This window comes from Vigna umbellata, chromosome 6 (genome assembly GCF_029865625.1).
Source record: "Vigna umbellata cultivar VRB3 chromosome 6, Vumbellata_1.0, whole genome shotgun sequence".
In the NCBI taxonomy this organism is placed as follows: Eukaryota; Viridiplantae; Streptophyta; class Magnoliopsida; order Fabales; family Fabaceae; genus Vigna; species Vigna umbellata.
Genome location: NC_142170.1, coordinates 12353678 through 12378508, shown reverse-complemented (window position 1 = coordinate 12378508; position 24831 = coordinate 12353678). Strand labels below are relative to the sequence as shown.

Genomic DNA, 24831 nt, shown 5'->3' with positions numbered 1-24831 from the left:
CTGGATCTCTTAAGTAAACTACCTAAAATTCCAGGTTGAAGATAAAAAGAAGGCTGTATCTTCCTGCACTCCATCAAAGCTTCGGAAATTTTTTATCTGGAATAAAAGTGATTTAGTGTGTTTCAGAAAATAAAAATCCAGAATGATGGGATGCAAATAGAAACTTGATAGGGGTGCAGGAATAAAGAGCCTAACAAGAAACATAGTCTTATTCTGACCAAGACTCCTTTCCCTAAAATATGCGAATTAAAAACCCAATTAGTTGTAAAAGGGTTGTGCTTCAAACTTCAATATGTGTGGTTGAAGAGAGAAGTTAGGTGATGACCTATATTTATTAGGTGAGGGGAATCGATCCTCTTAGATTTAACTTTTACATCTTTATCTTTCTCTTCAATTGTAGGTATTATATATGTAAATTTTATTAAAATGAATTTATTTCAATTTCCCACTCAATTGCAACAATTCACATTCAAATTTCAATTGCTTGTAATATATATATAATGTCCTAATTGTTTTTCTTTATTCAGAATTTAGTGACACATCTTATATGTAAGTGAACATAGATGCAACTAATAAACTTTTAATTTACTCAGAAGTTACGATATTTTGAAATTAGAAAAACAATAAATAGTTTTTAAAATTAATTTTATTAGTTAGTCTTTTCTAGTAATCACTCATTAACTTTGTAGGTATATAATGCAAAATGTTGTTTGTTACTTTCACAACTTCATGACAAAGTTTGTTATCAGAAATTAAGATATAAAAAATAATATACAAATAAATATAATCACAAATTTATTATCTTAAATTTTGGATTGAATATAATATAATATTAATTCCTTGTATAACCTCCCTTGGAATCAATAGATAAAGAATGCACAAGTTTTCACCTAATGGATTGACTAATGATTTTTTGTTTTTAAATTTCAGTTATTACTATGATAACATTTCACAATTTTAACTAAAATTTAGGATTTGATGCAGAATCATGACCTTTTAAATACCACAAGAATTATAATATATGAAAACAAGTAATATATTTTAACAATATTTCTAAAACACTATATATTTTTTTTCTTGTAACTCTTTTCATCTCATATTATCTCACTTTTTTACTTCTCTTCTTGGGCTGTTGAAAAGGAGGCTAATTATATTAGACACTGCTTATATATTTGGGGTGAATCGTGTTCAGACATGTTTTTCACAGACACAGTGGAAAAATAGATTATGATACCTAAAACATGACACACACTCTACTTTAAAAAAAACTATTAGAATAAAAAACTATTAAAAAAATTCTTCTTTAATTTTTTTCTAAATATTTTAGCTAATAGAGGAATTATTTTTGTAACTATTTTTTAGTATAAATATTATTCTATTTAAATCTTCACGTTTTTCATGATTATTATGATAATTAATTTTCAATTGTATTAATTGTTATTTATAATTAGAAAAGAAATGCGGCAAACACAAAAATTATGTACCTGTGTTACCCTATTATGTTATAATTCTTGATTTATATGGAAAATTGCTTTATCTTTAATTGATGTGGTATTTTTGATATATTTTCTTATGTCCAACTCATGACTTTGATATATATTAAAAAGTCTTATAAATTTATAAGATGACATTCATTTATATATTTTGTAAAATTATATTATATGTTTTATGGAGGTAAGATCTCTGAGATAGCTTAATTATAAATAAAGATCCCTAAAAATAAAAGGATTGTGAATGATTAGATTACAACATTGTTCGGATAAAGCTTAACAAAAACATTTCCCAGACAAAAACGATTACGTGTTTGGGACGTACTCTCAAATGATCTGCATAATTGATACTAATAAATTTCATATAAACACGATACGACTACAAAATGAACTACAAGTAGGTTCATATGCATATAATAAATTACGAAAAAACACACAAGAACTGTGTAAGGAAAAAAAGAATCTGGATAAGTACAAAATTTCCAATCAAATGAAACAATTGAGAACGGGTGTTCTTAGATTGAGCTTAAGATCATCATCCTCCAATGGCATCAAGTTCAAGTCCAAACACAAATTCAACCTTCCACCATTTTTAGATTTCTTCAGAATGGACAAAGAATCCGAATCTCTCCTATTCAACAGACCATCATTAATGGCAGTTCTATGTTTCCTCATGTGCCCTCCCAATGCTTGTCCAATGGCAAACTGAAGCCCACAAATGGGACACGGGTGCATCCGAGGTTGTTGTTTGGTGGTTGGAGTACAAGGTAACTGGTGACGGCACGAAAGATCAGTGATCATGAGCTTTGGTTTCTTGTGACTTGCTCTGTGCCCACCAAGTGCTTGAAAAGAAGAAAACCTTCTATTGCAAGTTTTGCACTTGAAATCACCAATTTCACCATCCCTTTTATCTCTACCCTTAGATGTTGCGTTGGCTTCACTCTCACCAACTTTGGTCAATAGCATCAGACAGTTAGCCATGTTGTCTAACTCACCCTCTTCTCTGTCTCTCTTCATGGTGTACCAAAAAAGAATGAGAATATGAGAATTTGAAGACACTACACTCTTAAATATATACATGAGAGATGTGTGGGAATGTGTGAGGAAGGTGCATGTTATGTTGGTGTGACTGTGATTGATGTTCGGAATTACGCGGAGAGAGTGGCATAACTACCCTTATTTTTCCTTTGCAATTAAGAATCGATAGACGAAAACATTCTTAATTTGTACAAGGTTGGTTACTTGGTCGTTGGTAGCTAAGTTTGCGTGAACGCGTGTCGAAAGGGGCAAGACCTATTTTCCTTAATCAAACAGATCATTAGTGAAGTATACACTTATTTGTCTGTGCTGAATAATCAATAGTGGAGCTGGAACTACTATTCTCATCTATAATATGCAATGTTCCCATTATATTCTCTGTAACTTTTCAACGAAACTAACGCCAACTTCGTCACAGTGGTCTTGTTTGGGTCCCAGAGCTTGTTGTTTATTATGATTGCCTCTTTTCTTTTATATTCCAACTTCCTTTTCATGTTAAGAAACTAAACCAAATGCGGTCTGAAATGGAGAAAGAATATATATTCTTTGGAGTGAAATTATGTATCAATTTCAATAATGAAAATTAAGTTTTTCAAATGGAACAAAGAATAATATGAGAGATAGCGTGTGGGCCTAGAAAAATTTGATCAGTATGAAAGGAAGAAAAAGGAGAGTATAACAGTGTGTACATTAAGCAGCAACATATAATAGTGTGTATAATATAGAAAATACTGCATCGGTTTTATCATTTTCTTCATCGGACTATCATCTATTCTCACGTGAGAGTAGATGATAGTCCGATGAAGAAAATGATAAAACCGATACAGTATTTTAATAAATACATTATTGTAAATTTTTTTTACATGAGATTTAATTTCTTATTAAAAATCTATTTTATAATATTGATTTAAACTTTAAAATTTATTTCTTAAAACAATGTGAATTTTTTAAGTAAATTTGATTTAAATATTCAACGAAGAAAAAAAAGACACTTAAAATTAATCATCATACATTTAAAATATGGACCTTATAAAATATCTCAAAAAAAAAAGAAGAAATATTTAAAGTTTCTTAAATTTTTACTCTTAAGTAATATATAATTATTGACGTGTATTCTTAATTAAGAATTTAAAAAACTGATGATTTATCATATAATCTCATTATCGATTTCATGGTAGATTTAATATTTTGATTTCAAGTTGGTCATTTTCAATAAAAAATTTAAGAAACGAATAACTTATTTCAGAACGATATTATCAGTCAGTCTCGCAATGAATATCAATGTTTCAATTTCAAATTCAATGTGGTTAAGGTTAATCACCATATAAACTTAAAATTTTATCACAAATTATATTTTTAAAAAACATCTTAAAGAGTAAAAAGAATATTTAATCTGTGTTGACTGTAAACAATATAAAGTTATTGGTTCTAATAGAATCTTAGTGATATTTTCTTTCTATAAATAAACTTTTAATTATAATATAAAAGCATAGACGCACACGAATGTTTCGCGATGGATTTTCGAAAGACTTTATCTACAACAATAAGAAATAAGATTCGTTTGTAGAAGAAACTTACATCACATATATTTTAATGATAACTTTTTTGGTAAACATCCTCATTTAATTTGAACCAATTTTGTTAAACAGCTCTATTAACGAAAATCTCAAATATAAATAAGGAACTCCAAAATATTGCTACTGGTAATTAACAATTTTATTTTTATAAATAGTATTAACTCTCGTAATTTTAAAATTTTTCTACCACATCACATTTTTTATTATAATTACACTTCTTTTATTTCCCACTTTATAAATGTTCGTAGATTGTAGAGAGTCCAAAAAATCATTTTGCAATATAAAACAATTAAGGGTGTAGCTGTTAATAGATCGAATGTTTGGAATAAGACAAACGAGAAGGGAAACGTGTGTGACATGTATGCAAACGTAAGACACTGTGCATCAATCTAATCAAACACCGTAGGCGGTGCGCCCGGCCATACTTTTACGCGTGATTTCTTGTAGGATATGTATGGAAAGAAGGAAAAAAAAAACATAAAATGATCACAATAAATAAATAAATAATATTTAAATATTTTCATTTAAGAGAAATATATATCTTTTTTATTTTTCTCTATAAGTAAGGACTAAGATAATTTAGTCAAGACAATTTCACTATAGGGACTAATGAATTTAAATCATTGTGTTTAACATCATTTTTAAAATTTTACTTTTTATGATTTAGTCGTAATTAAGATATATAGCTTAGATCCTATAATTTCCATATAATCAGTCCATGTAATTTAGTCTAAAGAATTAAATATTTTCAAACAATTTTAAAAATTTACTCTTAAGAACTAAAATAACTTGGTTCTTATAATTTTAAATTTTGAAATTTAAAAAAAAATAGAAAAGTCTATTTTATTTTTGAAAAAATATATTTAAACACAATTTTAACAATCAACAAGCGTGTTAAAACATTTTACATTATTGAACTAAATTTGACATAATAATATAGATTTTGTGACTGTTTTGCATTATTTCGTAGGATATAAGTCAACCGATTAATAATGTCTTTCTTAAATTAAAAAACATATATATATATATATATATATTCCCTTCTATGTTGGATTTTTGGACAATCTGCGTATGGTGACCGAATACCTATATTTTACACTATTATTTCAATCATTTTAAACAAGATTTCATCAATTCTAGCAACATCCAATATTAGTACAAGCCAATTATACTAGTAATATAATAACAATTTCCCAAGAGAATACCCGTTTCACGATTGTATGCAAAACAAAAATTTCTCCAAAACTAGAAATGTAATTCTAAGTAAGAATATTTACCTAAGTTCTGATTTATTGTCAAAAGAGCTTTGGTCCTAATTTTCTCAATTATTCTCAGCATGCACGGGTAAAGTATAAAATAAATTAAAATAAATTAAATAAAATTAAATAAAATTAAATAAAATATTTTATTAAATGTCGAAAAAGTATAAAAATATTGAAAGGTATATGTCCACAATTTTCTTTTTTATAAAGTATTTTTGTGAAAACAAAATTAAAAATATTCTCGAAGAACAATGTTTCTTTAGATCTGTTATAGTTGCAATTTGCAAACAATATAAGAAACTAAAATCTTGGATATTTGAGAAACAATTCATAAACGCCCTCTTACGAATAATGTCATGGCTGACGCAACTTGGTTGGAATTGATGAAGTTAGGTATATTCCATGAATTTTCTTTTCAGTTTCATCGTTAAATGAGTGAACCTTTGATTAATTTGGAATTGTCGTAAATTTGTTTTTTTAGCTACTTGTAAAGGAATGAGGTGCCACTGTACCTTTTTCCAAGCAAATTTCTTTTCTGATAAATAATAAATAGCTTAGTTTGAGAGTATACAATAAACATAAACTAAACAAAATCGACCAAACACTGATGATTGTTATATTGATGTTTACTTCTTTTTTTTCAACGACTAAGATAAGCATTAATGCAAGCTCGGAGAAAGGTAAATATATATTTGGTTAATATCAATATGTGTTTATTATACATTTTAAAAGTTAGAGTGAAAACAATGATTTAAAATAAAGTATAATATGAATAATTAATTAAATTAAAACTATATTTATAAGCAAACAAAGTAAAAATAATTGTATTATTATTGTAATTTATTTATAATATATATTAGAAATTATAGACTACGATTTATCAAGTTTAAATTTTTTGTTTTAAATCATAGCTTGACGTCCAAAATAACGGTTGTTGAAGTGAATAATTAAACTGTGTTGGTGTTATTTGTGTTTGGTGATAGGAGTATTAAAGAATTAGGGTTTGTTGAATGAAGCAATGGTTTTTATAAGTGAGATGTGGGTGATAGGACTTGACCTATGTGAGTGTGTGCTTGTCTACTTCTCCCGACATGTGGGAAGTCTTTGGTTTGAATAGGAAGAGAAAGAGAAACAAATATTCTACACCTTCTTGGATTCACTCTATGGATATATAAGAAACATGTGAATTTATCATTTGATAACTTTTTGGGTTAACAATATACTAATACTAATAATGTAAGTGTGAGTTTATATTTCACTTGAAATAGAAATGAAAAAGAATTAATAAATAACTTTATAATCAAAATTAGGGTTAAATAAAATTTTAGTTTTAATTCAATTGTCCTACAGTTTTAAAAATAAAATAGATATTGTTATTTTAATTCAATTGTATTACTAACTTTTATTGTCAAACATACTTAAGAATAACGTTTAGTTGTTTTACCATTATGACACGACCGAAATGTAATTCTGAAACACATGTACCAAGTCAATTAACGTCACTAGGTTAAAAAAATATATTTATTCATTTTTAAACTTTAGATCCATAATGTATCAAAATTTTGGATAATGGGAAATTCTAAATTCATATTAATGTTTATGAACTAAAAATATATTTAAATCTAAAATTTATAAATTCATCATTTTAAAGTTTTAAGTTAAAAATAATATTAATTTTAAAATTAACACAATCTTGTTTACTTAAGTAAATATCTCGTGTTTGTTTATATATGGTAATAATTACAACATCTCGTTTTAATAGTATATGTACAACTACTAAAAGACATCATCTACAAAGAAATGAGAGGACAAATTTCTCAGAGAATATTAATAAGTGTGATTAATACTTATTAATCATGCTTATTTCTTATATTAAATTTCTATTTATTCATGTATTTGGTGTTTTCTTTTTGTAATATTATTTTTTGTTTAGTTCAAGTTAAATATTATTTTGTCTTTTTGTAGAATATTGTGTGGGAAAATGAAAATTTGAAAGTTTTGGAGTTTGTTGTCAAGATCCTTTTTGCTCTGCTACCGTCTATTCGCTCAATGAAAAATAAAATTATAATTTCTTGTGCTATATAATTTCATTTTGTTCATATGTTCTATCTAGATTATAATTGTGTATGATGGAATATCATGATATTAGAAAATATCTAATCATTGGGAAATAAATTAGAATTTGTACAAAGATAGAACAACCGTGTGATTTAGGATCTAGGGATAGACTCAATCATTTGGTCATTCTAAACACCTAATGTTAATGCAAATTGTATGTTAACTCAACTAATGGAATAACAATTTGGCATATTGATTTAGAACTAGTTGCTAAAGGATTATGGCTAATATGCTTTAGATGTGAATGTATGGAGGAGATCAAGATATATTGTATAGAGTTTCTACATAATTTAATCTGTGAAATCCAATCCTCATGAAACCTTAATTAAATTAAATCACAAATTTTACAATTTAATTGGTAAATAGGAATAATTAGACAAACAAACATAAATCCATTGAGAAAACGATGCTTGAAACTTCAATTTAATATTTGCAACAAATTGGTACACTTGCCAAATTGTTAATTTTTTGCGTCGTTGTTGGTGATTTGTTCGTTGTGTTTAGTCCAAATTGTGTTGTTTACCAATTTCAACTTTTTCATTCAATTGTATATCCATTTTGTGTTTAGTTGTGTTTTGTAAAACTTTGTTATCTCTTTTCATATAACTTTGCAATTTCATGGATTATTTGCTTTCTATTTTGAAATTATTCAATTTGTGAATGTGGTGGCATTTTTGTGAGTTTTTCAACTTTTGCTTGAATATGACTCAAATATCTTTGAGTGTTTGAGAGAATGTGTTAGAATTTGAGAGATATTTTGGAAGCTCTCTTTGAATGCATACATACACAGGGTTATGGATGAAAAAAACATTTGTTTTTTTATTGTACTAAGCTTCTTGGTGAAATAGCCTACCTTTGTGCATATAGGGGTATTCATTTGTGACCCTTTTGAGTCTAGTTGAATTTTTCTTCTACCTTGAACCTTTGAACTATTATCTTACCTAATCCCTTGGAAGAAGAAAACAAATATTATGCTTTGAATATGTGTTTGGTTGACATAAGTTTTGGGAAAAATTGATTAAAAGAATTAGGAGAAAAATTCAGAAAAATTCTGAAAAATAAATTTATCATTTATATTTTTATCTTTCTATGCCCTTGAAAAAAAAAAAAAGGAAAGAAAGAAGAAAGCAAATGCAAAATAGTTACAAAAGGACATATATTGAAATTAAAGGTTGAGAGATAAAAGGAGTATTGTTAATTGGATTGTATAAACGTAGGGGTTATCATCTTACTATTCACGAGATTAATCTTTTATACCTAGGATAAAAACCTCCTACCATTTTCTCCCTATCTCATTATCTTCAAATGAGTTTAATGGTTGGTGGTATATTAGGATATCCAACTTTCAAAATTTTCGTATGTTAAAGCACATACTATAACACATCATCACCAATTCCCCTTGAATTGGTTCCAACAATCTCAATTCCACAACATAACTTATAAGAAACACATATGAAAAGTTGTATTAAATTGTGTTACTCTCACCTAAAGAGACCATCTTATTCGCTTAACAAGTATCATGTGCAAGTATACTCGCTTAATGAATGAACAGCTCGCCCAACAAGCTCAACACTAGAGCTCCCAAACTTAAAACACAAGCATAATTCGCCCATCCGAATCTCACTCGCCTAGCCACTAGAAAATAAGGATATTTTGATCTTAAACTCGCCCAACGACCATAGACTCGCCTAACAAAGGTAAAGTCAGTGAGTTCATTGACTTTGTTTTCTCACGACGAGAAAACTCACCCATCGACAACAAAGCTAGTAACTCTCTGACTTTAAGCTTGCGCAACACGATTATGCTCATCCAACGAGTCTGCATAATTATTCAAAATAAACAGTTCTGCAGAATTATGACTTGTCAGTCTTTGCAACACAGTCTAATGCTCATTCGAGATGCACAACCAACCAAAATTCTTAACTTATATATAATCAAATGATAAAATCCAATACAAATATAAAATAGATCATTCAATCATTTCAAAGATTCAAAACATAATTCAATTACCAATTCCAACATTTATAATCCAACTTAATAGGTAAAAAATCATCTAACAAAATCACCATACAAGCGTACAAACATAGATTACAAACTTGCTCATAAACTAAAATTGGACTAACTAGTTTCCCTTACCTTATAGATGACCAAATCACTCTAAAAGGCTTAAAATAATACCAAACGCACAAGAATCTCTATCTGCTCCTACTAACAACAGAAACAATGTCAGGATACACCGTTAGAACCACTAATTAGCAGAGAGTATTATAGAAGACTCAAATATCACATGCATCCACAATAGACTCACATACAAAAAGAAAATAAAATAGACCAAAAAGAGGAGTAAGAAATGAACTTACTCTATATAAGAAATTGATTGGTTCAAATTAAAGAACTCGTCACAATGATCAATCCTACGGTCTCAATTCTTCAATTAGATAAACACGAAAATTTCGAGAAAAAAGTCAAATAACTATAAAAAATAGTTTCTAGAAAGATAATACGTTTTAAAATTATGAAACTCGTTCATAACAAAATTATTTATATTAAAACTCTTTAATATTAAAATAATCGAGTTTTATTATTTTAAACCACTCTCACTTTTTAAAATGCAATTTTCTAAATTTTTTACCATATTCATAATCTACCTATTTATATAAACATCTCAAATTACTTCATAGTTTATAATACATTTAAGGTATTCAATATCTCTAACTTCTATATATTCTAGCAATTTAAAATATCAAAATACAATTAATATAAATTTACATCAATTCACTGTATCTATAACTAATTTCAACTAAAAATCAATTTACTAAACATCAATTGCTACTAAAATTTTGTTTAAATCATTCTTAATTGATGACTCTCCTTACTTGTAAACAAATAATAATTATAAAAAGTCAAGTAATAAAAAAAAACATACACATGTAAAATATTATAAAACAATTGTAAAGTTTAATTAAAGAGTAAAAAACACATTTCTAAATTAAAGTTTACAGTAAAAATGACAATTTACAGTACACAGATTCTCAAAATCTGCTGAAAAGCAAATGGGAAGAAAATTTGCGATACTAAGTTAAAACTTGAATGGAGATTTTCAATAATGTATTTTTAAAATAAGACAAACAAAATTATGGTTGAAGATAGAAATTTTAATTTAATTTTTTATAAACTCAACAAAATGAAAGTAATTAGTGAGAGTCCCGATTGTCACGCTCAATCAATAAATTTGATGACACCTTTCTTTCTCCATGTTTGACTCCCTTATTTCTTTGCCACATAAGTCCTTCTTTTTCCTATTTATTGCCAAGTGTTCAACTAATTCATTAGTTAATTTTTCTTTTTTTTTAATTTTTTGTTTAATAGACCCAAAAGCATTGAGTCTGGCATCGTTGATTTATTGTTATTAAAGGTGAGATAAAATTATTGGTTGTGTCTGCATGAGTTGTCGCTAATGCTTTTAACTTTATTGTTGAAATATGTCACAGTGGTCCTCCCTTTCATTATGAGAGTATTCAGACTCGGTTTAACCTAATTGGACCTCACTATTTTCAGTTTTTTTTCTTTATGTATATACTATACTTATATAAATTGTATTTTTTTAATTAAATTGTATAAATTAAACTAATAAAATCCAGCATAATTATATTTAATATTTTTTAAAATAAATTTATTTTTTGAAGCCTTTGTTTTCAACTCCATCTATTAAAAAAAATCTAAATTGCAAACCAACTCATCTGAACTAGTTTTAACTGCTGTATTGGTATAACCTTAATTATGTGAAAATGTTATACATGATTTGAAATAGATGAAAATAAACAAAACGTATTTTTAAAAACAAAATATTAATTATGAAAAGAATCAAAAGTTTTGCACCCGTGATCTTGGTTTTCTGTGTGCCGCACACAGGTCTTAATCTGTGCATGCTGTACACAGTTTTTCATTTTGTTACATTATATTGTTGATTTCTCTTACAATTAATATCCTGACACACAAGGTGGTCCTTTTATTTATTCCTTTCAGAAATGGTTTCTTGTATTTATTTAGCATAATAAAATTTTGCACACAGAACAATGTTATTGGGCTCCACAAATTTGTTTCCTAAAAAAAAAATTCAAATAATAATTCTGAATTCTCTTGTCTATTGTTCTCCAGGTGTCCAAAAAGTAGGAAAGTAAAATTTTACCGTTATAATTTAGAATATTTTCTTATATGTAATTTGATTTAAGAATAGTTTAAGAAAGCTAAATTAGGAGAATTATCTTTGTAAACTCTTTGACTATCAAGTATTGAGAGTAAGACAAGTAGTGAACATGATATCATTAAAAAAGTAATATATTAATAATTTATAATATGATAATAAATTATAATCGAATAACTTTTAAATGAGCTCACTGAAAAAGTACTTTGAGATAATTATTGTGTGTTAAAAAAACAGTTTTTAAATAAAAAAATACTTTTGAAATTGGAAAAAAAGAACTACTAAAAATATCATAATGTCTATAAAAATGGTTTTATATGGATTTTATGTGACAAAAGAATGATATGTTGATACTCTGACTTGATAATATATCATTTTGACTGAAGTGTTGATGTTTTTTTTTTATCTTATCGTGATCTCATAATAGATAATTTTGTTCAAGTGTCTTAATTAATTAATCAATTTTCTCCCATTAACTTATATATATGAAAGGTTTTTGCTTGTTGAGAAGAAGTGAAGAAGAAAAAAAAGGCTTCAATTCATTAAAGAAAATCAAACGAGTTAATGAAGATGTATATATATTACATATTAGTTATATCTATTAAAGTTATAATATGTTATACATATGTTACAATATAGTTATATCTATTAAAGTTATAATATGTTATCTATGTTAATCGCTCCTATTTTCAACATAACATTATTCAATTCTTTTATGTAGATTTGAAGAAAAATATATGTTGAAGGCACCATACTACATAGACCACACTTATTTTAGGACTTACTTATGTAGTCATGAAATCATATTCTATTATCCTTTTATAATCATTTTTAAAATTTGTCTTATTTTAATTTATTTGTTCCTAACTAAGCAACTATTGTACACAGATATGACTAACACTCCAACCAATGTATGGTTCATGCAACAACTTAATCTCAACATCAAAAACTAAATTTGTACATATAATAAACTAATTATAGAAAAATTATACTAAACAAAATATTCTAACAACAAATAATCCAAATAACACATAATAATTCAAACAATAATAAAAAATCTTGTTATATACAAATTTTTTAAAAACATGAAAGTAGGTGGAGGAAGAATGTAAACTTTGAAATATTCTTGAAAGTATTCTTGAAGGAGAATGTGAATAACATCAATATGGATAGAAACACAAATACATACAAAGGTAGCAAACACATGGGTAGTCATTATGGTGCAAATAGCCAAACATAAACACGAATGTAAGGCTTATGGTCAATAAGAAGAGAAAAACAAATGAAAGAGAAAGAAAATGAAAAGAAAAAAGAAACAAACCTGAACAAAAACAATGGAAATGATACCCAGCTAAAGAAAGAAGAAGGAAGAAGAGAAGAAAAACTCCTCTTTCGTTAAAAAGGAAGAAAAGTTTGTCTTTTTATAATGATGATAAAACTTTTGCGTGCATAATAAAAATGAAAAAGTTAAAACTATTTAGAATGATATAAACTATAATTTCAGCTTAACCATAATTTTTTTATCAATAGTTTCAAAAATATAATTGTTTTAATATAAGTTATGTTTTTTTAATAATCATAGTTTATCTAGTAATTTCATAGTGAATTGAATATAAACTGTAATTGTTTTTTATTTAGTATCATACATTTTGTTAAATATTATCTTAAAAATAGAAAGAATCAAAGTCTTATTCAATCATCAACAATAAGTAATGTTAGTGAATAAATGTTTTTATCCTCAAATGGTGTAACTGTTATTAACAAAATTGTAGGTATTTTCTTACATAAGAGTATAAAACACAATGAATTTCGTATTTTGTCCACCATATATAAGGACTAGTAATGTATTGTATTAAGGACACTCATAGAAATATAATTGTATGATTTTTCTTAAACTACTTGTTTTTTCACAATATATATATATATATATATATATATATATATATATATATATATATATATATATATATATATAAACACTCTCCAACTTGCATCTTCTAATTTATAACACTGTCATGTTTTGGTGAACAGGTGTCATGTTTTGGTGAATAAGTTTCATATGATAGAGTGCAAAATGACATACATGTCTTCTTGGATTTATTTGGTTGTGGTGTATTTGATTGAATATGTCATGTTAACTATGTTACTTTGTTAATTAATGATTGATGTGTTGATGTTTTATTAGATGATAAATATGGTAGCTTACCCTTCTTGTTTGTGTGTGAATGTTGTGATCATATAACTCGTGTTGTTATATGGAAGCATATGTTAATACAAATGTTCCAGTTGATGATTAGAGCAACAAGAAGTTGGGAAGAAACTGAGAAATATTTCTTTTGTTATACCTTAAAACATTTACAATTAATTTGATTTTAGAAGTTTGTAATAAATATTCTTTTATTTGGATTTTAATAAACTATTGTTTACCTCTCCAATTTAAGATTTATAATAATGTTTTATTTTAGTTTTTCTCTTAAAAAGAAAAGTATTTTTTTTACTGGTGAGATTCTAGAATGAAATGTTACATTAATATTAATAATAATAATAATAATAATAATAATATATTACAAAACCTTTCCAACTAATTAAACATGTAATGTAGTAAGAATCTCAGTGCTAAGTTAGTCTTGTTTACCTATCTATATATTTATGAACATCATACAATATTTAAATATTCATAACAACTTTTTATTTCTAAGTACAATCAAAATTTTTTATAGGAATAAAATGATTTATTTTGAACAATTTAAAAACAATTATAACAATTTGAATTAAGTCTAATTTTAAGAAATCAAGTATGACAAATCTGAATTTTTTTTAACTCTTACCAATTTTAGAGTTTAATAAATAATATACTATTTGAAAAAGCCTACCTTTCACTCTAGCATAGATGATCTACATCCATGATCTAATATATAAGGAAGTACATTTTGTTCTTCATCCTAAAGTGCACAATATCTTTTATAATATAAGTTATTTTCTAATAGTCATTAAACAACCACCAACTTAAACCGTCTCCAACTTTATATGATTTTTCCTAGTTTATATAATGAACAACATTGTAACCTTTTACTGTATATCTTCACTCATGGTTAATATGAGAAAGTGCATATCTTAGTTTCTTTCTCACTAAAAATCATAGACTATCTTTAATAATTATATATTCAATTTTAATAATTCTTTAAATATGTGAAAGATGTTCATCTTCTGTTTAGAGATCAAAAGGTAAATACTCAGAGTTGTAAAGTTACTGTTACTTTAAAGTACAGATCAATTTGCAATATTTTAACTTTCTAAGATAAACCTAAACCCTAATCACATTGATTAACATGAAAACACACTATGACAAACTTATAGAATATGAAATATAAAATATAAAATATGAAACATAAACTATAAACTATAAAATATAAAATAAATAAAAAATAATAAAAAATAAAAAATGAAAAATATAAAATATAAAAAATTATATTACATATGTTTTATTTTTAATTTGAAAATTATTTTAAATGAAAAAAAATCCTAATCTAAAATTATTATTGCAGTTAAAAGGCAGAATTACACACTAGGGACTAAGAAAAGTTACAAATAAAAAATATCTAATTTAGTAACATAACAATGATATCATTCATTCCCGTAATCAAAATGGGTAACATTATATATTATCTACTTTCATAATCAAAATAATTTCTTTTAGTTAATAACATTGTTAATTTGAAAATTATTTTAAATGAGAAAAAATAATTATCCTAATCTAAAATTATTATTGCAGTTAAAAGGCAGAAATTTAGGAACATAACAATAAAAATCAACAATATATTATATAGAATCTTAAAAAATTTAATTAACTAATTAATAAAATAAATTTTCTCAAAATTTAACTCCTCCCATACCCTAAACTTTCAATTACCATTCAAGACGCGTCAACGCAAGAAGTTTACACGTAACAAGCGGGATAGTTTTGGAAATTAGAAATACTGTGTGTGAGATGTAAGAGGGTACATACGCCGATCAAAATGCAATATAATTCCCTCTGCTGTTGGCATTAGCAAAGCACACACCACGCTTCAATGGCGTGGGAACCCTCTCTGCCAATGCTAAACCCATACCAAGATCGGCCGCAAAACATTGTCAACACTCTTCGAAACCCTCAGAAAACTCGCAGACCCATCCTTTCACCGGAACTGCAGAATGATAGTTCCTCAAAATTTAATCTTCCTGAGGGTTGGATTGTGGAGGAAAGACCCCGTCGCTCTAACCCTACGCATGTCGATAGGGTATACTTTCATCTTTTCATTCATCAATCATCGTTTATTCATGCATGCATGCATACTATATCACTCTCATGTACTCACAATGTTACTGCTAAGTTTTGCATTCACTCAAACCAGCACATCTAAAGGGGAATGACACAGTTCAAGAAGGATTTTTTTTATTTTTTTTCTTACTGTAAATATATCTTTTCATAGTCTTTGTTGCTGCAGATGATGCTATCGACTGAGACACTCATACTGTGTTTTGTGGTTGATACAAAATCATGTTGTTTTGGCACTTGCGCACTTTATGTGTGTATGAAAATACTTTTTGTGCTGTTATAAAAAGTTAATTCTTTGAGTGAATATTAAACTACGAAAAATTAGTTTTTGACCCTAGATTGGGGATTAATCTGAAGTTTTCTCCTTCCTGGATTGCTATTTTGTGTAAATATTTTCTTTGATTAAAACATGGTGGTATATAGTTGGTAAAAAGAATCATGAAGATCAAAGTGTGTGGTTAAGATCTTCAAGTTTATGTGTAAGAAGAAAAAAAAATCTATTTGGGGAGAAATCAATTCCTTAAATTTACACGGATTACTTAGAGTTCACAGAAAAAAGTTATGATTTTAAGTCTCTTATTGACCATGACAATCAACACACTGAAGATAGGAAAACTATTTGTTTTCTTTTTCTTTTTCTTCTATGTGATTCTTTTCTTCACTAAGCACATTTGATGTTTAGAACTGAGTATCTTCCCATTTTTGCAAGGATTTGATTTTAATGTCTTTTTTCTTTTATTATTTTGTTTGATCAGTATTACTATGAGCCGCATACCAGAAAGCAGTTTCGTTCTTTGTCATCTGTTCATAAATATCTAGCAGGAGAACCTGTTACTCGTAGTAGAAAAGGGAAATCAAAGAAGGTAGACACTGTGAGTTCTAATTTTATATTTTATACACAGTTTTGTTGTAAATGTGCATTTAATCAGTTTGAAAATAAAATAGAGAAATTCCTGTAACACTGACAGTTTTCTCCTCTTATTAGCAAGGCTTTAGGAGTGATCCTGAACATCTTTTTGGTATCATACTCCAGTTTGGTTACCTCACACAAAAGTGTGATTGTGCCACTCTTTCTATCTTTTTGGGTTGATGCAGAAGTATGAGTGTCAAATGGGATGGATATTATACACAACTGTGATTCACAGTCTCATGTTAGCCTAATTAAAGTGTCTACATTCAAGGTTTATGGTTGGATATGAGGATTATGTAGAATCTTATTCAACAATTTTCTTTTTCAACTTACTTCCCTTTGATGTAATTGATCAATTTTTGACAATAATGACTTTCTGTGAAGGGTTAAACTATGCTATTCCGTTGAAGTTGAAGTTGTTGATATCTTTGTTGTATGGCTAAACTAGCCTCCCACTAATCTATGAAAAATGCCTAGATCTTTAATTATAATTGCATATACATATTCCATCCCTTTCTTTTGAACTTCTAATTGCTCATGTGCTGCTTTTGGTTTGAAGCTACAACATACTTCTTTTGGCAATTTTATCTTCTATTAGGGTATGTCACCTGTCCCACTATCCCATACTGCTGCTTGCTCTTTCACTGTACCAAAATAAATGTAAAAACCTCTGGAGGTGTAAGGCTGTATGATCCAGATTAGTGGCTTAAAGTTCTCTTACTGTTTTTGATCTAAAGCTAATACTTTTCTGCAGAATCTTACTGAGTCTGGGGAAGCACAGCAATCTAGTTCCATGAGAGCTGTTTCTGATTTCTTATTAGAAGAAAATACAAGTTCAACAGCACCGAAGGTGAACAAAAAAACAAATAACAAGTTATCTTTTGCTTGACAATTAGTGGTGTGGTGGTTTCAACATACTAAATTTAATTCATGGTTCCTGTTCAGTCCCCAATGAAATCAGGAGCTCGAGAGAAAAGAGTTTGTGGTACAAGATATGACGGAGAATCCGTCTACAGACCCTCTTCATTAACAAAAGAAGAGTTGTCATGGAAATACTACATTCCCTCTAGGGTGAGTTTCAAAACTACAAAAACTTTGATAAAAAAAAAACATGTTTTTAATGCAGCTAACTGAATGTCTTGTGAAGAAATCTATGAAGCTGGATTATCAGAAGAAAACCATTTCAGAAAGCAGCGGAACCTCTGAGCATAACCTAACTTCATCACCACCAGCAAAAGTAAGCTGGGTTTTGTCTGGTCGCACAGGAAACTGGAACCCTAAGGTTGATGGTTCTCCTGTGCCACCATCAGAACAGGTCAACTGGTCCGAAGTATTCGAACAATCCATCCGCCGTAATGATGGACCCAACAACTGAAGTAAGTTTCAAATAAATCAATACTTTTTTTCATGTGTTCATATGATTTTCAAAGTTTTCAAAAGTACTGAAAGAGTTGTTTTTCACTCCACTTTGCAGGATTCACAGCTGATATATTAATGAGAATATGCTGCCACCATAGAGTGCAGAGAATGAGATTATCTGTGGAACCTTATCTTAAACTATATACAGACATTATTCTATTTCACCGATGTAGTTTGTACCATGCTGTTGTTATTAGATTGCTTAGCAACTTCTAAACTGTGTAATGTTGTAGTTCTTGCATCTTTATTCTCTTCAATCTTGTACTGTATACTAACTGGTCTATCCTATATGCATGTGTTGGTATTAATAACTTTTTCAAGAATAGATCACATTTTTTTCTGCATTCCTTTGCTATCTAAACAAAAGTTTTTTCTTTTCCGCTTACACATGGATTAATTCAACATTTCTGAGATTATATTTTTGTAAATATGTAGATTTTTATAATTAAATTTACAGAAGTTTGTAGTTATTTTTTAGAATTAAGTGTGAGGAAATATTTTTAATCAGTACCACATTGCCTTTGCAACTTTTTTTCTCCGATCGATCCAAAGAATCATTTTTCATAGTGTTTTCTTTAAGCTTTCCTTTGGCAATTCATTCTGATATCTGAAACTCATGAGATCAGAGTCACTTAAGAGATCAATGTTAACTGTTATTATAGAAATGTTAACTCGTATTATTTATTATTTTTTCATTATAAAAAACACTTCTCCATTATCATTTGTTAGAGTTTCTGTAACACCTTGGAATAATAGAGAAAAAATACAAAAAATTTACTAAAGAAATTCCTAAAAGAATATATGTTATACGTTGCCACGGGTTTTTCATCAAAATCATTTACTGATAAAAAAAAATTCATCACCTTTATGAATAAATAAAGAAAATGTTTTATATATATTGAAGGAAAATAACAATGTATTGTTTATTAGAAGTCTTCTCTTCCATCATGTTGGACTCCTCTTCTTGTGCATTCTCTTCTGTCAATACTCCTTTCTCATCTCTCAAGGATACTATCTAGTTATTATATATATATTATCACTAATACAGTTAAGTTTTGTTGGTTATCTTAGATATTTAGAATCATATGCAGTGTATCATACTAAATATGATATATGATATTTTGTTATTTGTCTACTGTTAATTGTTAGCTTCAAAGATTTGTATTACGGATATGCATATATATATATATATATATGTGTGTGTGTGTATTATGGATTGATCTTGTGCATTATATAAATTAGCATATCCATGTTATTATATGTAAAAGAGTCCCAAGAAGAAATGGGGTTTTGTCAGACTATATTAGATTCCTGAAGTCCCAATTCATTCAAAATAATCAAAATATTATTATTTTTAGATTAAGTGGGAAAATGTCAAATTCTTTTAAAATTGCGTGATAAAAAGAAATACAGAAGATTTTATCAAAATATGATTTTTTTATAATTATTAAAATATTACTTTGGACTTATTTTTATAAAAAAATCAAGTATTTTTATTCAATAAAATATAAAATGTAAATTTAGTTTTCAAAAACATTTTTTAAACATTAAAATTATATTATACAAAATTAGATGGAGGATACATATGACAATGCAGCCTATCGATCCCATCTTGATCCGTAAAAAGTGAATTGATTTATCCCATGTCCATAAAAAAATATGGACTAATTTTCTAGTTTGTTTCGCATAACATTTTCTGTGTATAAAAATTTTAATAACTTTATTTTTATTTAATTAAATTAGTAGAAATAATAGTTTATATAGCTTATTTTTCTTAAAATAGTTATATTTATAATTTTATATTTTATAATTTTAAATACAAGTCTACTAAAAATAAAAATGGATTTGAAATGAATTTAAACAAGAAAAAAAAATGTGAATGAGAAAACTTTTAGACTAAACACAACGAATTATTTTTTGGAGCTTGTCATTGGCTAGTATAAGTTACATGTAAGAACGGGCTTAAGCATGTCAACAAATTAAAATATTCCATAATCATTTTATTTTAAGTATGTGGATATGTATTAATGTATGATTAGCCCTAAGATCCTTATACATTTGGTTATTATAGTAGTTATTCAATATTACACTTTTTAGTACTAATTGAATTCTGATTTATTTGAGGTGAAAATATATATAAGAATGCTTTAAATAACAATTTTTAGCTGAGTGTGTGGAGCTAAAGAATGAGAGGTACAAAGGGTTCAAACTCTATACAACCTAGTTAAGATACTGAAGAAAGGAAGGAAGGTTTGTAATTTGTTTGGATTTATAATTATATAAATATTTATATACTTGTAAACTTTTTCTTGCTGATGAAAAAAACCTAATAACTTATTTAAGCCCAACATAATTCAAAAGAAACATATTTTAAAGAAAAAAAAGACATTCTTTCCCTATAATTTTATAATAATAAAAATAATAATGATAATATTTTTACTAACTTATAATATTAATATCTGATGATTAATAATTGAACATCACCCATATATATTTTTAAAATAATAGATTTCATTACATTTTTACATAAAGATAAAATAAAATAATAATAAGAAATAGGAATTTTAGTAATACTTTTTTTAAGATATGATTGGCTACTCATACATATCATATGAATGTGTACTTTTGTACGTTAATTTTTATGTTTATCAATAAATATTAGTTTGTGTGTTATAAGAAATGTATCATGTAAGAACAAGTGAATGACTATTAATAAAAGTTAATCTGAACTGAATATGAACATTAAGTCATTGGGCCCTAGCCTGATCTACTCAATGATTTCATATTTTGAGACAATATATCAATTTAATAAACCAACCATACTCATTGCCATAAAATCAACATACTTTTGAATTAAAGATTTTCTTTTATTATTTAATGTGCCATTATTATCCTGTAGTACATATTATAAATTTATTTAGGACACCTATTGAAATAAATTAAATAAATATATAAATAAATTTCAGCAACAAACTTAATAATAAACTAAAACAAAAAAACTTAAATGTCAGTTTTTCAATCTCTGATAAGTTTCATAGAGACTCTTCCAAGTTGCATTGTTTCAGTCAAATCTACTTATATCGATCTCTTTTATATTGTATAATCATGAGTACTCAAAATTTAAAAGTGTTTGATAAGTTTCATTACCTTGTTTCACAGTCAAAAGGTTTTGCAAGAAACTATTCATCATAGTTTTCAACTAACAGTAATCATCATATCCCTTTATTCCAGTAAAAATAACTATGTCCAGAGAAGGATTTAGATGTGAATTTACCACTCACTCACCTTATCCTCAGTCACAATTTGGTAACCCTGCAATTTCCCTGTCATGCACCATCAAATCATTTGCAGTCTAGAAATTGAGGAGGTGCCACTATACCATAAGATATGCTTTCTTAGAAACTACAATAGTTTAGTAAATTCATTTGAGCAATCAAAAGAAAATCAAAGACAAAATTTATGAAGGCAATCTTCCAGTCATGTAGTGAGACAAACTGTCTCTTAGTGCAACTCCCTTCTCATCTACAGCTCCACAAACCAATTGATGGTAACCAGAGTCATGATCATGAGATAAAGACAGTTCATCTTGCACTTCATCGTTCAAATCAATAACAATGTTGTGAAGTACACAACAAACAAGAATAATCCTTGGCAAACGGTGTTTGTCTGGTCTCCACATCATTCCATGAATGATTCTCCACATCTCCTTCAGCCTTGTCAGTGCTCTTTGTGCCACCACTCTTGTTGCTAAGTGCTGCTTGTTAAACTGTGCTTTTGGTTCTGAGAGTTCTTTCCCTTCATAGGGGACAACAAGGTAAGGTAACAGAGGATAACCTGAATCACCAATTATATATTCTCTTATTTCTGATTCTCCAGAGAGCTGTAATTTGCTTCCATTCAACCTCTCACCCTTTTCACAAAGTTTGTTGAAATTTGAACTCTCAAATATCAACCAGTCCTCCATTTTACCGGGCCAGCCAGTGACTATGTCCCTGAACTTCATGTCAGGATCCACTATTGCTTGCAAGACCATACTATGATTCTTTTTGTGATCAAGCCACACATTACAGGAAGGTTCAGATGCAGGTAAACACATTGTGATGTGAGTAGCATCAATTACACCACAGCAATTGGGGAGACCTCGCATTTTCTCAAATTTGGATTTTATTGCATTCATTTCCATTTCTGTTGAAGGCCATCGCAAGTGGTGAATACCCCTTTCTTCCATGGATTCCACAAACCTCCAGGTGACTTGTGAAACAGTTGAGTGGTTTAGTCCAAATGAATCACCAATTGTGACAAGTGATTCACCTGATCCCAGTCTTCTCAGTGCCACTGCTACTTGTTCACATAAAGACAATGGTTTGCCATTTGTAAAGACGAAATGTGCAGATTTCGTCATCATGTCATCCTTAACAAGAGAACATATGTACTCAAATGTCTTTCTGGAGATCTTGAAAACAGACTGGAAGTTATCCAAACATTTTGATGGAGACTGCTGAAGACCTGCCAATTAACATGTGAGTTATATATATATATATGTATATTCTTAAACTGAATGTTCATAATGTATGCTTTTGTATATGATGAATTTCCTTCGCTATATCTGAAAGGACAAGGGTCAGGGAGGGATCCAATGCTAAGTGAGAAAAATCACAATCCTTCAGGTTGTTGGAAAAATCAGTGAGATTCCTTTGTTAAGAGGAGCAAAAACACAACAAAGAAAATGAAAAAACTATACATAATGTTTTGTATTACTGAGACAAGAGGCCAGATAAACAGCTGCACATTTATTTTATAGTTAAGCAATAGACTAACTTAGAAGTAATTTACTTTAGTGTATATAATTCCAAACTGATGCATATCAGTTGAACACGGAAATCACATAGAAATGACTAATGATTTACTGCATCTGGTTCATGCATGAACGTAAATATAATACAGTTAACAAAAAACATGTAGAGTAAGAAAATTATTATCTGAGATGTAGGACAATAATATACCTAAGTTCGAACAAGAATGCATTACATTTATACTAAAACTACTAGTTAGATTAGAGATTGGATGTGAATAAATATGTCCTGGACTTCTGTAAATGGTATTAATGTAAGTCATGTTCTTAGCAATTCTAGATCAGAGCATTTCATATCTGTCATTGTAAAATACGTAGTTCTGGGTGCTGAAACAAACTAGACAGTATGAATATCTATTGATAAGTATATCAACCTAAAGAAGAACATGAAAAGGTGATATCACTAATGGAGTGAAAAACACCAAACTTGATGAAATATCCTGGTTCAAGCTTAATGTAAATCAAACTAAATAAAAATTGTATTAGCCATATTTCTATCCCCCCATAATCATGTTTGATTCTTATTCCACTTTTTCACTTAAAGATATGGGGGGCAGAAGATTTTTCTGTTTCCCTGAAATTACGGCAATCATCAACCCGCTCATTTATAACCCTAGGTTAACTGTCTTACTTAAAAAAGACAATCTCTGCAAAGTCATATTATCATGTACAGGAGTTGCTACTACTTTCCAAATGTAAGTATTTAAACCTTTTGGCAAATTCAGTTCAAGATAAAAACTAATTACTTACAAAACTGAAAGATTCTCAATGTTCATTGAAATGTTGCAATTTAAGAAATTAATCGGTTAAAGGCCAAAACCAGCTCATCAAACATAAACATAAAACATTGGTTAAAAGAAATTTAAGCTAAGAGCAATATAATGCTGGATGTCACATACTCAAGCATAATAGATTGAACAAATTCAAGAAATTCTATTTCAAAATTTAAAAAGGGTTTCAGTAAATGTGGTCTGGTTACACTAGATGGTTGATTAAATTCCCCACATCATTAGACATCAGAAAGGTGAACCATTTCAAAACTATACACATATGAGCAGATACAATTTATTTAAGTGTGCTAAACAAAAAGAGCATAAAACATAATATAGACAGGGTTATACTTGTAAGCAGATATCAAGCTTGTCAGGAATAATTTATCTCATACTACAGCAAAATGCCTACTCAGCATACCTTCTTATAAAAAACTTTGATGGTCATTGCAAATAATGTTCTAATCCTACAAACCACTAGATTTGTTTATCTTAAGTATAAAATAAACAGAAACCCACCTCCGGTAGCAAAAGTACACAAAGCTCAACATCTTGAAACTAACCAATCAGATCAGGGCTGTAAAACTTAAAACACAAAGCAGATGATCTGCTGTTCTGCTTGCAAAAGTTGTACCATAAATAAGTCTGACATTGTTGGCTTATGAACAACAAATACTTGTGCATGATAAACTTACAATTTAAAACATAAATCCACTCCACTTAAAGTATTATCTGTATAAAGTCTAAGAACACATCTCATATATTGCTTGCTGATTGCCTTCCCTTTTCCCTTGAGAAAACTAATAACTGAGAAATTTTCTCGAAACCTACTTTTGCAAAACCTCTTTTTTGTTTTTCTTCAGCTGCAGGATATGA

At 28.0% G+C, this 24831-nt stretch overlaps 1 protein-coding gene, 1 long non-coding RNA gene and 1 pseudogene across 4 annotated transcripts; 1 reads left to right on the top strand and 2 right to left on the bottom strand.

Moving 5' to 3' along the window:
• Positions 1 to 1822: 1822 nt before the first annotated feature.
• On the bottom strand, positions 1823 to 2788 carry LOC124831729 (zinc finger protein ZAT12 pseudogene; annotated as a pseudogene).
• A 6022-nt stretch (positions 2789 to 8810) lies between these two features.
• Positions 8811 to 13101, bottom strand: LOC148196803 (uncharacterized). 2 transcript variants are annotated; one of them, XR_015780065.1, is made up of 3 exons: positions 13011 to 13101; positions 9622 to 9690; positions 8811 to 9330 (listed from the first exon to the last, which is right to left on the bottom strand). It is a non-coding gene; the product is annotated as an uncharacterized LOC148196803 (long non-coding RNA). The 2 variants fall into 2 exon arrangements; XR_015780064.1 differs by having other exon boundaries at positions 8812 to 9330; positions 9622 to 9693; positions 13011 to 13095.
• A 2596-nt stretch (positions 13102 to 15697) lies between these two features.
• Positions 15698 to 18677, top strand: MBD7 (methyl-CPG-binding domain 7). 2 transcript variants are annotated; one of them, XM_047305809.2, is made up of 6 exons: positions 15698 to 15966; positions 16760 to 16876; positions 17669 to 17764; positions 17860 to 17985; positions 18062 to 18290; positions 18389 to 18677. In XM_047305809.2, exons 1-5 carry the CDS (start codon positions 15760 to 15762, stop codon positions 18287 to 18289), a joined length of 774 nt encoding a protein of 257 aa, XP_047161765.2. In that variant the 5' UTR covers positions 15698 to 15759; the 3' UTR covers position 18290; positions 18389 to 18677. The 2 variants fall into 2 exon arrangements, with proteins under 2 accessions (XP_047161765.2, XP_047161766.2); XM_047305810.2 differs by having other exon boundaries at positions 15699 to 15966; positions 16760 to 16867.
• The last annotated feature ends 6154 nt before the right edge of the window (positions 18678 to 24831 follow it).